This window comes from Ascaphus truei, chromosome 4 (assembly GCF_040206685.1).
Source record: "Ascaphus truei isolate aAscTru1 chromosome 4, aAscTru1.hap1, whole genome shotgun sequence".
In the NCBI taxonomy this organism is placed as follows: domain Eukaryota; kingdom Metazoa; phylum Chordata; class Amphibia; order Anura; family Ascaphidae; genus Ascaphus; species Ascaphus truei.
This window is the reverse complement of record NC_134486.1, coordinates 370,216,236-370,233,735: the sequence shown is the minus strand read 5'-3', so window position 1 is coordinate 370,233,735 and position 17,500 is coordinate 370,216,236. Positions and strand designations below refer to the sequence as shown.

The following is a 17,500-nucleotide window of genomic DNA, read 5'->3' as shown; positions in this document are numbered from 1 at the left end:
TTGGTCTGGGACCAGACATCTTCAGGAAAGAGACTGTCTTCATGGTGGGATCGTCTGGCTGGACACTACCCCACGCGGAAGCGAATTAATCACGGGATCAGCGGATCCTTTTTCAAGTCTCATCATCCAGGGTGTGGACACACCTGGCAGGTATAATCCTACAAGTGCACCAACTATAACATTTTCATCTTAGTGGACCGTGCAGTTATACACTTGGGGTATTGTGGGATTGGAACTCTCATGGACACTGGGTGTGGGGTTACAGCCCTGCGAGGTGTGTGGGTAGTTGTGTCTGTAGTGGGTAGAGTGATAAGATATTATAGAGTCATAGAGTTGATAGAGTGTTAAGAGAGATGTTCCAATAAAGCCCTTTTTCTATTTTATTCTGTGTATGTGTTCATTGTAAGAGTGTCCTGTGAGGGGCTGCTCCCACTCTGCTGGGATCCCACACAGGTGGAGGCGCTGCACCAAATATTAGTAAGTGGTAAGAGTAATTCACCCCAGGCTCCCAGAGGCGGAGGCTTAGGCTCCTGCGAGCCAAACAGGTAAAAGGGCAGCACCAGTAGCTATTTACAGCCACCCCTCCGATCTCACTTAGGGGTGGGGGAAACAGGGCTACATAAATATGCACAGAAAAATCGGACATAACACACACATTTAAAATAATCCTGGATGGGTTTAAGTGAAAGGGTGGATCAAGTTGCTGATGTTTAATAACCGTAAGATCCTGTTGCCTAATAGCTGTAATAGTGGGCTGTCGAGGTTTGAAACCGCGGGGCCATGTGACATCACATAGCTATGGCATTTGACGCCGAGGCCTTGCGGGAGGAGGGGGCGCGAGCCAGAGGGAGAGGAGACAGGGGGGCGCATGAAAATACGTTTGCGCACCCCTGGTTTAGGGGATAGCAGTCAAAGGCCCAATTTATATTGTTTTAAGAGAAATTTTGGTCTTCGTTGTTGAGCCTTGCTCCAACAGTCTCATTGGCTGTCTTTGGTGATGTCCTGCCCCACCTGCCTCTACCTGTCACTTCTAATGCCCCGTACCAGCAGCCTCATTACCTGTCACTGCTAAAGCCCCGTACCAGCGGTCTCATTGGGCTAGCCCCCTCTGGATCTTTGTTTCATTGGATAGTGCTCTGGTTTTTCTATTCTTGTTCCTGCTACTTTCCTACAGCGGATGCACATCCTAGGACCTCCTTCAGTAATCAACAGGACTCTAAAGTGAGTTACTCTTTTCCCATTGTCTTATTCTGCGTATATGCCATATTGTGCGTAAATAAGGAGATTTATTAATGTGTTAGCCAGGTTTTGTGTGTCTAACCCACGGGGACACTAGGCACCATTCTCCGTGTTCTCTGTATTGGATTTCAAGATTTAAAAAGGAGGAATTTTTCAAGTATCATTGATTGTTTATCAACTACATGGGACAATTGGTTGTTTGAGCACCAGATCTATTATATTAATCATTGTCTGTCATTGCTGAATACCCGTCTGAGCAGTCTCATTGGCTGTCGCTGCTGAAGACCCGTCTGAGCAGTCTCATTGGCTGTCACTGCTGAAGACCCGTCTGAGCAGTCTCATTGGCTGTCACTGTTGAAGACCCGTCTGAGCAGTCTCATTGGCTGTCACTGCTGAAGACCCGTCTGAGCAGTCTCATTGGCTGTCTCTGCTGAAGACCCGTCTGAGCAGTCTCATTGGCTGTCACTGCTTTTGCACCTTACCCTTCCTTCTCCTCTTACCCCTTCCCTTTGCCAAGCTACAGAACCTCTGACCCTGGCCGAACGGAAGACAAGGTCACTATTATCCGATTCAGAGCACGCAGCTCAAAACACTGCTTAGTAACAAAAGAGACCTAACTAGGATGGGGAAGAGCATGAGGTACACTATGGTGATGAAGGCTGCTGCAAAGACATAAACTTCTCTAGTAAGGCCAACTCATTTCAGATCAGCTGTTCCAGAAACACAAAATGTATTTCCAGCAGCTCTCCATTATAAGTGCCGTGAATGGGGCATAAGACATGCAGCATTGTCGAGCTCTTCCCTTTACAGCAGAGAGAGGTAAATTAAAAACCCGAGTTGTTGCCTTAATGGTCAACGGGGACTTCCTATCGCAGTCGATTTAACCCAACAGAGTTTCCAGCTCTATTAGTGGGCAAAGATGCTTAAGGAAATGAAGTGCAGCATGCATCACCAATATAACTCTGCAGATGCAGCCTTAGAACAACTAGTACAGTTTAAACAGTGTAAATCTGTTCTTTTTAGGTTAAAACTGCCACAGAAAATATAACGCATATTGTGCCCTATGTTTTTTCATGTAGTCATAGGAATGACATTAATATTTTTGCGGCCCAAAATCTTAGTTTTAAAAAAAAAAAAGAATCCCCCATTTGATTGTATTTTTATTTCCCATTTGCTATAAAGTGTATTAGGCACCGCCACAATATGTATGTTTTTTCCTGGTTCAATACAAAAAAAATATATATCTGTTTTCTCCTGATTCTATACAAGGTATTGCAACCTGCAATGAATCCTATTTTCTTCAGGAACAATGCAGCTACTAAAAATCCATACTGTGTTTTGTAATCATTAATGCATACACGGCCTTGAGGACTTGGCCGGCAGCCTTGTGTTCTTTCTACGTGGATAATATCAAGCAACACTCCTGGAATAAGAATTATCATCACCGTAGCTTCCTACAAGGACAAAAGAACATGCACTGCAAGGGCAAAGCACCTTAAATTAGAGCCTTAGCTTGACTTATGGGATTCATCATAGTGTACATTTTATACCAGAAGCTTCATGTGTAAGCACTGCAGTGTTATTTCCTTTCTGATTTTTGAAATTGCAGCTCAATATTAACCCGTTTGGATTGAGTGTAGCGGTGTGCGGCCACTCGAGCAAAGAAGGGATTCATGTACAATTTTAGGTTTCAATCTTTGATCCAGACTAGGATGTGCTGTCTCAAATCTTCTCTGTGTTTTAAATGTTATTGTTACAGGCCATTGTCTGGGGAGATTTCCAATGAAAAACAAATGAATGTATTTTCCTGTATGTATTGTCTTGTACTTGAAATGCATTGCACAGTAGAACGGAGGGTGTTTTGGAAATCCTTCGACATAAGTGCATAGTACAGGAGTGGCCTACTCCAGTCTTCAAGGGCCACCAATATGTCAAGTTTTAAGTATATCCCTGCTTCAGCACAGCCACCTGTGCTGAAGCAGGGATATCCTTAAAACGTGACCTGTTGGCGGCTCTTGAGAACTGGAGTTGGCCACCCCTGGCACAGTAGTTTTATTATTTATTTATTTATAAAATGTTTTACCAGGAAGTAATACATTGAGAGTTACCTCTCGTTTTCAGGTATGTCCTGGACATAGTTAATATGACAAATAATACATGGTTACAAATACAGTTACATAAATGAACAGGGTATACATTATATACAATACATTGCATGCACAGTTAGAGAAGATGTGTATTATAGGCTTATGTAACAGTTACAGACCAGATTAAAATGTGAGACAGCCTTAGTTTTGAAAGAACTTAAACTGGTGGTGGATGCGAGAGTCTCCGGTAGGTTGTTCCAGTTTTGTGGTGCACGGTAAGAGAAGGAGGAGCGGCCGGATACTTTGTTGAGCCTTGGGACCATGAACAGTCTTTTGGAGTCTGATCTCAGGTGATAGGTGCTGCATGTGGTAGGGGTGAGGAGCTTGTTCAGGTAGCTAGGTAGCTTACCCAGAAAGTATTTGAAGGCAAGACAGGAAAGGTGAACTTTGCGCCTAGACTCGAGTGATGACAAATCTAGTTCTTTGAGCATTTCGCAGTGATGTGTGTTGTAGTTGCATTAGAGAACGAAACGACAAATTGAATTGTAGAGGGTGTCAAGTTTGCCAAGGTGGGTTTGGGGTGCCCAGCCATATAGTATGTCTCCATAGTCGATAATTGGCATTAGCATCTGCTGTGCAATACGCTTTCTGACCAGCAGACTTAGGGAGGATTTGTTCCTGTAAAGTACACATAGTTTGGCATAGGTTTTGGATGTCAGGGCATCAATGTGCAGTAGTAGCAGGGTATATTCAGGTGAAATACTGTTTACCGAGGAATCCCAGCTCTTCCTTTGTTACACTGGCGACACACTTTATTCGAGCTCGGCTAGTCCCACGAATTCGGGTATACCCGGGTGTATTGAGGTTTGTGACTGTTTTCTGCCCGAGTGCATTGAGGTATTTTCCAGGCAGGGATTGAAGCATTTTATTCCCGCTGGCTGCAATACTGCACAGTATATATATATATATACTGCATTACAATTCATGAATTTATGCCATCTGGTAGACACGCGAAGCATTGCAGCCTATTAAATCCTAATCATTATCATTTAACAGATCAGCCGCCCGTCAGCCAGGCATGAACCCAGGCTGGGAAGGCAAACGCAACGGGGCTTGTCAGAGGTGAGGAGCGGCGCATTCCAGGTATCTGCCAGGTACATACTGGGTATTTGCTCGAATAAAGTGTGTCGGTGCAGTATGTGACTGTGGGCCCACTGGCCATTGTTTGGTAGGAACTGACAGGCACTTTTTTGTAGACGTTTGAAACAGTGGGATTTGACACTTAAATAAATGACACAGATTGTGGTTTTAATCTACACTATAATAGGCAGCAATTCATTCTGAAAATTTTCAATACTCTCTTATCGCCTGTTGTTTTTCAGGATAATGGTAGAGCCAAGTTCATCACACGTAGCAGAATTTTTATATGAGGAACAGCCCGAGTTATTAGCGTACAGAACCGATTTTCTGTCGATCGACACAGTGAAAAACTGGTATTGGAGCAGAGCAGAGGAGATTGAGAACTATGCCAGACAAGTAAGAATTTACCGATTTTTGTTTTATCTTATCACCAAGTCTTTATCCTCTGCTATACAAAGACGAGAACCGTTTTCTATTAAACCAGGAATGGGCAGCCCCCGTCCTCATGGGTAGGGGGGTGCAGGGGGGAAAGTTTGCACACCCCTGCCCTGGAGGACTGGGGCTGCCCATTCATGGCTTAATAGAAAAAGATTCTCATCGCGTCACAGGACCCCGCAGCGTCGTTTTCCGCTGGGTTACCATGGTGAAGCATCGCCGACGACAAGGTAGGAGAAGCTACAGAGGTCTTGTGCTGTCCCCTAGCTTTTCATTTAAATGCCTTTGGGGACAGCGCGTGGCCACCGTAACCGCCATGCAAAACAGGGGGCGCGCATGCCTGTTCTAGGGCCACCAGCAAATTTTCAAGATATCCCTGCTTCAGTCTTTTTTTTTTTTTATACTTATATTTTTATTACATTTTCAAACATAAATGGGAAAGGAAAGGATACCAAAAGAAAAAGGGAGGGGGGGGAGGAGAACAACAATTTTATAATTTCTTACAAACAATGGTCACATTACATGTCATACAACATTTGATAAACACCATATTTTACACTCAGCACTCCCATACATTCTCTCCATCTTTGACCGCACCTCTATCCAACATCCCAGACCCTATCATACTTCCTAGTGGTATGATTTATAAATGAGCTAAGTTTCTCCATTAATTGGACACCATTTACACTTCTAATAACCTTTCTTCTAGAGGGCGGGAGTGTGTTTTTCCATGCCGCTGCCACAGCGCAACTAGTTGTCGTTAGAATATTGCCGATGATATAATACTGTCCCTAATCCACCCTCAAACATCACTTCCCAACCTACATAAAGAATTGGTGGAGTTCGGCAAAATCTCGGACTACAAAATTAATAACGACAAATCAGAAGCCCTACACTTAAATGTGCCAGAATCGGAAGTTAATTTACTGAAACTGAACTTTAACTATAGATGGAGTTCCTCATACATTAAATATCTGGGAGTGAATGTATCAGGCAACTACCAATCATTGTATAAATATAATTACCCGGCCCTATTCGTGAAAATCAAAAAAGATCTGGACAAATGGGAAGACTACCAGATCTCATGGATCGGAAGGATGATCTCGGTAAAAATGAATATACTCCCCAGATTGCTATACTATTTCCAGACACTCCTGATCCATGTTCCCAGCCCTGAACTTAAGAACATCCAGAATAAAATGTTCAAATTCATCTGGAAGGGCAAAAGGCCCAGGGTGGCCAGATCGGTCCTTCTGACGTCAAGAGGAAGAGGGGGGATGGGTGTCCCAGATATTACAAAGTACTATTTAGCGGCCCAGTTGAGGCAGGCCGTAGTGTGGAACGCAGATCCGGGTCTCTATTGCTGGCGAGATATTGAATCCCACTACGTTAAAACGCCTTCTCTGCAGGCCCTCCTTTGGTGCATAGACAAGGGGGATAAATCACCCCGTAGGTTCGACCTTGGTCCCACCAAACACACCTGGGAAGTCTGGCGGAAATGCAGATCAAAGTTTAAACTAACTACCCCAGGCTCGCTGCTTACTCCGATCCACAACAACCCCCACTTCCCCCCAGGATGTGAACCAAAGCAGTTCGACTATTTCCGCCTGAAAGGGATCAGGGTGGTCGCCGACCTACTGAGCGATGAAAGGCTGCTGAACTTCCAAGAATTACGAACAAAATACGAAGCCCCAGAATTGAGCCCATTTAAGTATCTCCAAATTAGACATTTTCTTCAAAAACTGTCCCCAAAATTTGAGTATCCTGCCCTCACCAACTTTGAGAGACTCTGCCGAACTAGTACACATCAAACGGCTTTGATCTCTAATATATACGCTGGGATGGAGAGAACAGCAGGCCCCTCCACTCACGACTACATGTCCAAGTGGGCGGCGGAGTATAGACATAGATAGAGAAGACTGGGAGGATATATGGGACGCTGCTTCAGGAACTTCCATCTGTACCACAACAAAAGAGAATATCTACAAAATCATGTTCCACTGGTATCTTACCCCAGTTAGATTGAAGCAAATCTACCCCCTGGCCTCAGATCTATGTTGGAGAGACTGTGGACAGAGAGGAGACATGGCCCACATTTGGTGGTCATGCCCAAAAATCCAAAAATTTTGGCTTTCTATCCAAACTTTAATCCGAGAGGTAACTAGCCTCACATTAGCCCCAGATCCACTGACCTTCCTCCTGGGCAGGCCAATTGAGGAAATTGACCGCCCAGTAGGAAAATGAATCTCCTCCATCCTTACCGCGGCTAGGTGCTCTGTGGCATTCTCTTGGAAAAAGATCTTTCCCCCCTCTATCCAGGCGGTTAAGAGAAGAATAGATGACGTAATGCTTATGGAACGTCTGACGGCGTTTCTCAAACGCAAGACTACAAGTCATTACAAAATCTGGGAACCCTGGGAGACTCACTGACTCCCGAGAGAACCCGATAGGAGAAACTATGACCACCCAGGCCACACCCTGAAGGACGCCCCCCCCCTCCCCCCATCCCCATACCCACCCTTCCCTCCCCTCTTATCCCCCCCCCCTCTCTTTTTCAGACCTCTCGCTCCCCTGGTCACCCGGTGACCCAGAGGTCGCGCATCTCTTGGCGGTACACTCCCCCCCCCCCCCCTCCAGTATGGAAAATTTGAAAATCAAAGTGTATTAGGATACTGTGATGTGAAATTTGCCTGTAAACTTGCCTGTTTCCTAATAAAAATGTTTAAAAAAAAAAAAAGAATATGCAGAATCAGTTTTAGTGTATGGTGATTCACATCTTCCATAGGTTTTGACAGAATAATTAGAATCTGATCTAGTGTAATCTTGATGTCCGTCACATCTTTTATTAGTTTCAGAACTGCCCTCTAGTATGTCTGCATTACTGGACAATACCACCAGATATGTGCCAAATCTCCTATCATATCTGTCCACATCCCCTCCAACATCTATCAGAAGTTCCCGGGAACATCTGCTTTAATCTTTTGGGGGTGTAATACCAATGTAGCAACATTTTATATATATTCTCTTTTGTTACCGTACATATAGAGGTTTTACCCGCATTCTCCCATATATATTTCCAACCCTCTCGTTATTTCAGTCTTGAAATCCAGAGCCCATTGGTCCATATATTTATGGGCGGGGGTAACCTTTTTTGATGTTAGACCCTGGTACAAAGATATCAGACCTCTTTGATATTTTTTTGTTTTACATAAATCTTCAAATCGTGTATATCTAGGAAATTCCTCATCATAAAAGCACTGACAATCTAAGTATCGATCCTGTACAGTATATACCTAAACAGCTCAATTTGGGGTAGACCATACTTTCTCATCAGTTCCTCAAACAACATTAGCTTGTCTTTTTCTAGCAAATCTCCCACTTCTAGAATTCCTCTCTGTTTCCAAATTTCAAAGCCTTGACCCTGAAAACTTGGGGTAAACCCTGGATTGCCGAACAGGGGCGCAAGCCTAGAAGGGGTCGAAATGACCTTATACTTCTTTTTTTATCATTGCCAAATTTTCAAAGTAAATCCAATTACTGCCTGCTCAGGCTGTCTCCCAGAGCCTGACCATAATAAAGACAGCCCAACCTGGGTTTTAAGTGAGCGCTCCAGATCTATACAGGCATAGACTCCTCTTGGAGAATACCAATAAACCATTTGTTTCATATGGGAGGTGTGACAAACGCCCCTATTTTGTAGTGCTGACGTCTGTCTGGGTTCTTTCCGACACAGTCTTCTAGGGTTAATTATACAACAAACAGGATCATGCAAAGTATTATGCTGCTTAACTCAGGCTTCTGCCTGCTTTATTTTCATCCAAGTAAGGTACTGCAGCTTTAACATGTGAAGGTTAGAGGTACTCAGATACTTTCATTCAGCAGTTCACATATTTCAGTGTTACCATATTTCCCACACTGTTATTTCAAGAAATAAAACCAAAATCATATAAGCAAAATCCTATCCCTTTCAGGGATCTAACTACACATCAGAATCAGTCTCTCTAACAGCTGCTGGCCAACTAAACTGGTTCCCCAGCTTAAAACAATGCTCTCTCATTTAGGGTCACAAGATACAGTACAGTCTTTTAGCAACAGCAGTAACCATTTGTTTTGTCTTATCTGTTCGTGGAGTCCAGGCAAATCCTCTGGTACTGTGATACGTGGAGGGGCCGTCAACCCCGATACTGGATGCAGGGGAGCAGCGACACCCCCAGCCCCCAGGCTCCAAGGAGAGAGAGAGAGAAATGCAAAACCTCTCTGCTCTAAATACCTGTGCATGTGATTAGAAGAGCAGGTGAGGGAGAACTAGAGCCATGGTAATCTGTGGTCTGGATTTTCCATCCAGCTGCCTGAGTTAATGGGAAGCTGTGGAACGGATCATTTGTAACTATTCCTGCACTTTCTGCTCTAAAATGGGGCAGAAAGCTGCCTAACATCTTTGGACTATGTCACAGAGGCTATATAATATTTTGGAATATTTGGAACTGCCATACCCCCTCCTTCCTTGGCGTCCAACATAATTGACCTGGCTATTCTCGGTTGTTTGTGTTTCCAAATAAACTGCATAATTCGATTCTGAATTTCTTTTATATTTGAATGCGGAACAGATATTGGTAATGTCTGAAAATAATACAGAAGTCTAGGGAGGATATTCATCTTGACTGCAGTTATACGTCCTATCAAGGAAATAAAATGAGAATCCCAGGCTTGTTGATTTTTTTTATCTTTGAGAAAAGGTCAGGGTAATTGTATTTATATAATAAGTTATAGTTTCTGGTAAGGTAAATCCCCAGATATTTCAAATGGGTCTTTTCCATTTATAGTCAGTGCCATTTAAGCACCTTGACCTCCTTTTCATTTAGCATCTAATTTAGAGCTTCCGATTTTCCCAGGTTGACTTTGTACCCAGGCAGCTCACCAAACCCCTGAAGGGTGGATTGCAGATTCTTAAGAGATGTTAATGGGTTAGATATAGTAAGAATATCATGTGCAAACAGCGATATTTTATAGCACTCATCTTTTTTATTTTAATCCCTTGTATGATTGGGGAAGCTCTGATAGTGGCCGCGAGGGGTTTGATTGTCAGAGCGAAAAGAAGGGGAGAAAAAGGGCACCCCTGCCTAGTCCTATTCTTGATTGTTATCAGATTCCCTCCCCACCTGGAATCTTCAGGGAGGCAGTCGGTGACTGATAGAGGGCACGAACCCCTTGTAAAAAAGTCACGGAAAATCCAAATGCCTCTTTATCCAGAATGTCCCACCTTATCCTATCAAACGCCTTCTCCGCATCTAGGCTCAGCAACATAGCTTTCAGTTCAGACCTGTGTGTCTGGTCAATAACGTTATTAATTCTTCTTGTATTATTCGACGCCTGGCATTCGCTCCCATTTCCCACCTGATCATAGTGAATTAGTCTAGGAAGTATTGGATTCAACCTGTCGGCCAAAATTTCACTATAAATTTTCAGATCCGTATTAAGCAGTGAGATTGGCCTGTAGCTACCACAACATAAAGGGTCCTTTCCCTCTTTAGGGATCGCCATTATATTGGCCTTCACCATCTGTGGGGGGATTTGTTTTCCGCTGAGAAAATTATGAAATACATCCAATAGATAAGTCCCTAGAATTCCTATACATTTTTTGTTGTACAAATTTGAAAAACCACCTGGGCCCGGTGCCTTTAATGGTTTCAAACAGCTGATCGTCCTCCCCATCTCTACCTGAGTTATTTTTGCGGTCAAAATATTATGATCTTCCTCCATCCATTTTGGGAGGGTACAATCTCTCAAATAATACTCAATCTGGGCCAAATCCGGGATTTTAGCATTCGGGGTTACTGTCCCGGCCAGCTTTATTCTAAAGTTTCCCGGGTTAAATGTGGGCCAACCGCGGGGCTTTGCTCTGATTTGAATCAGAGTTTCCCGCGCGGCGGCCGCTTACATAGATAAGCGCTAATGGCGCTTATTATTGAAAGTGCCCAAGGCGCGGGAAAACCAGCCGAAAAGAGCCGAAGATACCCACGCGCCGTGGCTATTTTTAAACCGCGGAGGCAGCCGCTTTAGATTAAAGTTGTCCGCCACTGTATGTTATCTACAGTAGATCATAAAGTTCTGTATAAAATGTAGCAAATTCCTCTGCAATCCTTAAGGGGTTGTAGGTCACTCCACCACCTTTTGTCCTAATAGCAGGAACAGAGGCCCTCGACCTGATTCCTCTAACTTTGTTTACCAATAAGCGATCCACCTTATCTCCCTCGTCATAATAAGTCTGCCTTCTCTACATCCTCCAATTGTAACATCTTGAGTTCCTCCCTTGCCTGACGATTTTTTTTTATAAATTTTCCTCTAGGGGTTTTTTTTTATGTGAGCTTTCCAACTTTATAATTTTTTTCGTTAAATATCCTTGTTTTTCCATTTTTATTCTCTTTCTGTATGATGCTATTGAAATGAGCTGTCCTCTAATCGTGGCCTTATGTGCCTCCCATAACATTGCTGTTGATTCTACAGACCCATTATTGGTCCAAAAAGAATTTTTTTTAGTGAGTCTACAATTTATGTACTAATCTCTGGGTAATTTAGTAATGAATCGTTCATCCTACAATGAAATGAATGAGTCTTAGCAAATGGTGGGTCAAACATGATTGCCACCGGAGCGTGGTCCTACCACGTCAGGGGCCCTATATCTGAGTGAACCAATACTTTCAGAATTATTTGGGGTTACAAATATATTATCAATTCTGAAGTACGAATCGTGTGGGGGCAAGCAAAAGGAATAGTCTCTCTGCCCTTTATGTGAGCAACGCCAGGCATCCAACAGACCAAATACTTCGATTAGAAATCTAAATGTCTTTGCTACACTGTATGTCCTTGCAGAGTGTGCATGCCCTGCATATGTGGACTTATCCACATCCGGGTCTGGAACCATATTAAAATCGCCTCCCAAAATAAGTAACTGTTCTCGGTTATCCCCCATAGACTCCCATGTTTCCCTTAGAAAATCAATTTGTCCCTCGTTAGGCACGTATATATTCAATAGTGTAATATGTAAGCCGGAGAGAAGACCATGGACCACAAGTGACCTCCCTCCTTGGTCTCTCTTAACCTCCAATGTCTGGAACGGGATGTCCTGTTTTATCAAAATCGCAACGCCCCATTTCTTACAAGTAAAAGACGAATAAAATGCTACAGGGTATATCCCGCTAAAAGTGTTTAGGGGTTCCTCTGTGTCGAAGTGCGTCTCTTGCAGAAAAACAGTATCTACTTCAGCCCCTTAACATTCTGGGTCACTAATTTCAGCGGCACTTGACTAGCCATTCCCCGTGTCATATCTCTCTCTCTCTGATGTGAAAGTTGTGCTTGAAAAACCTTAATGGTTGTGGTGAACAAATGGGGAAAAGAAGAAAAGTGAAGGAACTTTCCTAATTTGGGAACTTGGGAAAGAACAAAACCAACACCAACAACAACAAAAACGAAAACTAAATTATAAAGTTAGATGAGTGTAACCAGCCACTCATCCCAATTTTGCGGCCAGAACCTACATGGACTGGCCTGGCGGGCATATGGCCCTACTCCAAACACCCCACCCCCTTCTACTCTCGACGACCTGATTGCAAATGCACCATAGCTTGGTCAGAATATAGAAGCTTAACAAATACAACAGTTCCTACCCATTGTGGAACACATAAACATATATACCTTTTCCTACTATGGTACAGATGCAGCGACCGTTATTGAAACACTTCACGCGGTGTATACCTCGGAAATCCATGTGATAGAGTGCAATTTCTTCCAACTGTACCGCCTTTAGACGCGAGTGCAGAAAATTGCATTTTTAGTGTTCTGGCTTTTAAACACCTTAAATTGACACAGTAGCACAGTACTGTACACATTACAATTCATTTATTTCATTGCATTTAATTACACACAATCCATGAAATTCAAACAAAGCAACCGCGATAAATACGTGTGCCTGGGGCGATTGGCAGCGTTAATGCCGTGTGGAATACAGCAACGCACATGAAAACGGCGCTGTGATTTGTTCGAATAACGGCCGCTGCATCTGTAAGACTATTGGTGTAGACAATCTGATTAATTTCGGGTAGGAATTGCTCTTGTCCTTCAATAAAGCTTATCGTTCTTTGTCTGTAACCTGGGAATCAGTGTGGTGCCCAACCCACCAAAAACTCCATAGTCTTTGGACCGAGGCCTACTCGCCCCCCACCACCCGAGCCCCCAATCCGCTTATTACCAGCTGCATCCCCATATCATCTGCAACAGACCAGCACTCAGGCAGTGGGCAGTAGACTAAAGATCACAGATAAAACTGTCCCTATAATAAAATATAAAAACCATGAAAGGAAACCGGGAGAAAGTAGAAAAAGAGAAACAAAGCTACAGTTCCAATATAGATTTCTTTTGGCCGTCGCATGGTGCCGACCCATCGGCAAGGGATTCCGCCGTGAACCCCAACTTAGGGGAACCCCTCCAAAAACACAGACGGTCTTTACACATCTCAGGACCATCACCCCCTCGATCGATCGTTTATCCTCTGCGTTCTCACCGCGAGATCTTCGTTGCCGATCCGATCTATTCTTGGGGGCCAGATTTAAAGATGATGGGAAAAGAGCAGATTCCTCAGGATAGCGAAGCGAGATCTGTTCGCCCTCGTGATTAACTATAAGACGGAACAGGAAGGCCAACGATACCGAATCCCCCTTTTCTTGAAGTATCGCTGTCACTGGCCGCAGTCCTCTTCGTCGACCTATTGTCAGCTGGGACAGATCCTGGAAAATCTGGATCGTCATTTTCAAATTCAATTGAGCCTCTATTTCGGCAAACCTTTATAATCTCTTCCTTGGTCGCATATTGATGGAGCCTTAGAACCACGTCTCTGCTTCTTTTATGATCGTCAAATATCGGTCCCAACGCTCTGTGAGCTCTGTCCATCATAAGTTCGTTGTCTTGTAGTTGGGGACCAATTGACAAAAAGAGCCTTTAAAGGTACAGTATGGCTGCAAGGCTTCCCCAGACACTGACTCAGGGATATGGTGGATTCGTAGATTCTGCCTTTTTTCCCTGTTCTCAAAATCATCCATACCATCTGACATAGCTCGTATGTATGTGTGTCTTTATTTATATAGTGGCATTAATGTACATAGCGGTTCACAGTAGTAATACACGTGACAATCATAAATAAAAATAATACAAATAACAAATCATGGGAATGAGTCCTTCAGACATAAAAGTAACGTTTCGGAAACGGAGTCCCTGCTCCGAAGAGCTTACAATCTCATTGGTAGGTAGGAATAACGTACAGAGACAGTAGGAGGGCTTTCTGGTAAGTGCGTCTGCAGGGGGCCAAGCTTTATGTATCGTGTATAGTATTAGCCACAGTGCTACTCGTATGCTTCTTTAAGCAAGTGGGTCTTAAGGTGGTTCTTAAAGGTGATAGAGAGGGTGCTAGTCGGGTATTGAGGGGAAGGGCGTTCCAGAGGTGTGGGGCAGTCAGTGAGAAAGGCTTAAGGTGGCATAGGGCTTTAGATACAAAGGGGGTAGAGAGAAGACATCCTTGAGCAGAAGGCAAGAGTCTGGATGGTGCATAGAGAGACATTAGGGCTGAGATATAAGGAGGGGCAGAAGAGTGTAAAGCTTTAGAAGTGAGGAGGAAAAGTGAGTGCGGGATTTGATAGGAAGCCAGGGGAGGTATTTCAGCAGGGGAGACGCTGAGACAGATTTGGGAAAGAGTAGAGTGATTCTGGCAGAAGCGTTTTGGATAGATTGTGATCTTATCTCGTCACTAAGATGCAGGACCTCATCGTCAGTATTTACCTGGTTTTGTAAGGCAACATCCATTTTGTTTTCCAGCTCCGTGGTTCTCTTAGGCAGTGAAGAAACTTCTGCCTTAAATTCTGTTACCGCTCTGTCCAGAGGTCACTGAAAACACTCTTGCATTTCTGTAAGCACAGACTGAAGATGATCCTGCTTTGTACTGTAATCACTGTGTCTCCCTCTGCAGTGACTCTCTCAGCAGCCGCTCTCACCTCTGAGTCTTTTCCTTCTGCATCCTGGTTTGCTGAGTTTCTCAGCGTTGCTCGTCTCTCTAGGGCCTCTCTCTCTCTGGGCCAGCAGTCTGCCTCTCTGTCTCACGGTCTGGGGCTGGCGCTGCTCGCTCCCGCGCGCTCGCATCGGCGCCATCTTTGTTTTTTTTCCTTTCGGCCATCACTGACTGTACCCGGCTGAAACGGGAAAGCTCCGGGGTCTCTTGCTTCCCGTCCTTCTTGAGGGGCATCTCCGCTGCTTCCCCCGTCTGCTGCTGTGGTCCGCAAAAAGGTGCCGATCCGGGGTTATAGTGTTCTATAATAGCAGAGTGCACTGAGCTTTCCTAGCAAACATGCATCCGCAGTGACGTCATACGTCCCCCGCTCCCCTGCTTCAGTCTTTGAAGACACTTTGAAGAGACACTGATTGAGCCACCTGTGCTGAAGCAGGAATATTCTGAAAACCTGACCTTTTGGTGGCCCTTGAGGATTTAAGTTGCCCACCCCTGTATTAAACCCAATAGTGCAGAGGGGCCTGCAAAGCATTTCAGAGAAAAAAAAAATTCTACCCCCGTCAGCATTAAAGTGAATATAGCTTAGTTTTTTATTTTAATAATGCGGCATAGTAATAAACAAACATTTAAAACATTTGACTTTTTTATTTTGCCCTGTCTGCTTTAACAGTTACATACGTTCTTCCCAAACGCGTGTGGCACTGCATTTGTCAGGTGTCTTAAGAAAGGTGTAAGCTGATTTTGACGACTTGTGATCTACATATACATTGCGCACAACTATTTATTTTATCATATTTACCATCTCTGATATAAAACTATTTATAAAAAAAAACGACTTTCATCTTCACTAATTATTATTACACAGGTAGGTTTTGATCTGAAATTGCTGTTGATTGCTGTTGATCGCGTTTGAGAGAACCCCAAAGAGACTCTTCTGTTCTCTCTTATGAATGTTTATTTTTTTACATTGGGCAGATTGCCTCTCTCATAATGCGAGTTGTGTGACTGCTCTCTTGGAATGTTTTGTATCCATTTTTATCTTCCCTGTATTGGAACAAAATTATCCACTCTCTCTGCTCTCTCTGTAACACCTTATTTGCCCTCGTTTCAATTTGATTTTGACCACATACCATACTTCTGTATTTCCACAAGTACTATTTTCCATATTGTTTTTTTTTTTTTTTTTTTTTTTTTGAAACACACCTGAGCATTGATCATGAAACTTTACTTTAATAATGGACAAAACTCGCCACACCAACTTGAGTCGCACACCATCCACACAAACTATTCTCGGCATTCATTTGTAACCGGGACCTTAAAGGAAATCAGGTAAATTGAACAGAATATTTACAGCAGTTACTGATTACTGTTGTTACCCTTTTCAAACCACCTCACCACTCTCACCCCCTATATTTCTCTCCAACGTCTCACACTCCCCCTTATCACACTCCCCCTTATCACACTCCCCCTTATCATCCTCCCCATCGCCCTCATGTATTTCTTTCTCTCTCCCCTCCCTCTCTCACCCTCCCTCCCCTTACTTCCTCTTCCACCCCCTCTCCATCTTGCTCGCTCACTCCCACTCTCTTTTGCTTGGTTGCTCCCCCTCTCTCTTGCTCACTTGCTCGCTCCCCCTCTCTTGCTCACTCCCCCTCTCTCTCGCTCGCCCCCTATCGCTTGCTCGCTCGCCCCCTATCGCTTGCTCGCTCGCCCCCTATCGCTTGCTCGCTCGCTCCCTCTCGCTTGCTCGCTCTCTTTCTCCCCCTCTCTCTGTCTCGATCCCCCTCGCTTGCTCCCCCTCTACCCGCCTTTCTCACTCAATGACTTCCCCCCCCCCCCCCCGCCTTTCTCACTCAATGACTTCCCCCCCCCCACCCCGCCTTGCACGCAATACACACACTCTTTCTTCCCTCCAATAATTTTATCTGGGGTGAGGGGGGAGAGGAGGCCTCCGGTGCCTCGCCAGGCGGATGAGGAAGTGGGGCTTAGGGTGAAGGCCAGGCTGCAGCTCTAGCCCGGTAGCCATCAGAGGTGGGATTTGGGCCCGGGACAGTCGTCCCAGCTCCCCCTCCCTGTCGACGGCTCTGACAGTAAGCGATGCAAGGAGGTGCTCTGTGTGGGAAATTCAAATGTCTAGCATGTTGTTAATTGAAAGATCCTTATTGTGATTATATAGAATATATGTGCATTACAATGCATTTTGTTCAAATTAAATTAAAATGCTCAGTCATTTGCACAACAATATTCTCCTTTCACTGCATTTTCCTTCCCTTACTTTCACATGTACTCTACTTATACTAGTTTTCTGCATATCTACACCAGCAAACATCAATAGTGTAATTATAGTAAGGTAAACACAAGAGATTATCTGAATAGGCAAATCACTAGATAAATTAAATTGAATTCCCTTGCAGTCGTAGTTTACTTTTGCAATAGCTGGATGATAAGGCGTGGGGGGGGGGGGGGGTGTATTATTTCATTATAGATATCATCTCTTCTCTCCTGTAGGTGGATGGTGCCCTATCCCTCGTCCGCCTTGGGAAAGAGAGAA

The 17,500-nt window shown here is 44.1% G+C and overlaps 1 protein-coding gene across 2 annotated transcripts in view; it reads left to right on the top strand.

The window, feature by feature from the left end:
• The window catches only part of NBAS (NBAS subunit of NRZ tethering complex), a 682,881-nt gene that overhangs the window by 183,942 nt on the left and 481,439 nt on the right, over window positions 1-17,500 (top strand). For both annotated transcript variants that reach the window (XM_075598387.1, XM_075598386.1), the window contains exons 23-24: window positions 4,709-4,862; window positions 17,458-17,500. The exon at window positions 17,458-17,500 is cut by the window's right edge and continues 143 nt beyond it. In XM_075598387.1, coding sequence (XP_075454502.1) covers window positions 4,709-4,862; window positions 17,458-17,500 — 197 coding nt within the window. The remainder of the gene's footprint in view (window positions 1-4,708; window positions 4,863-17,457) is intronic.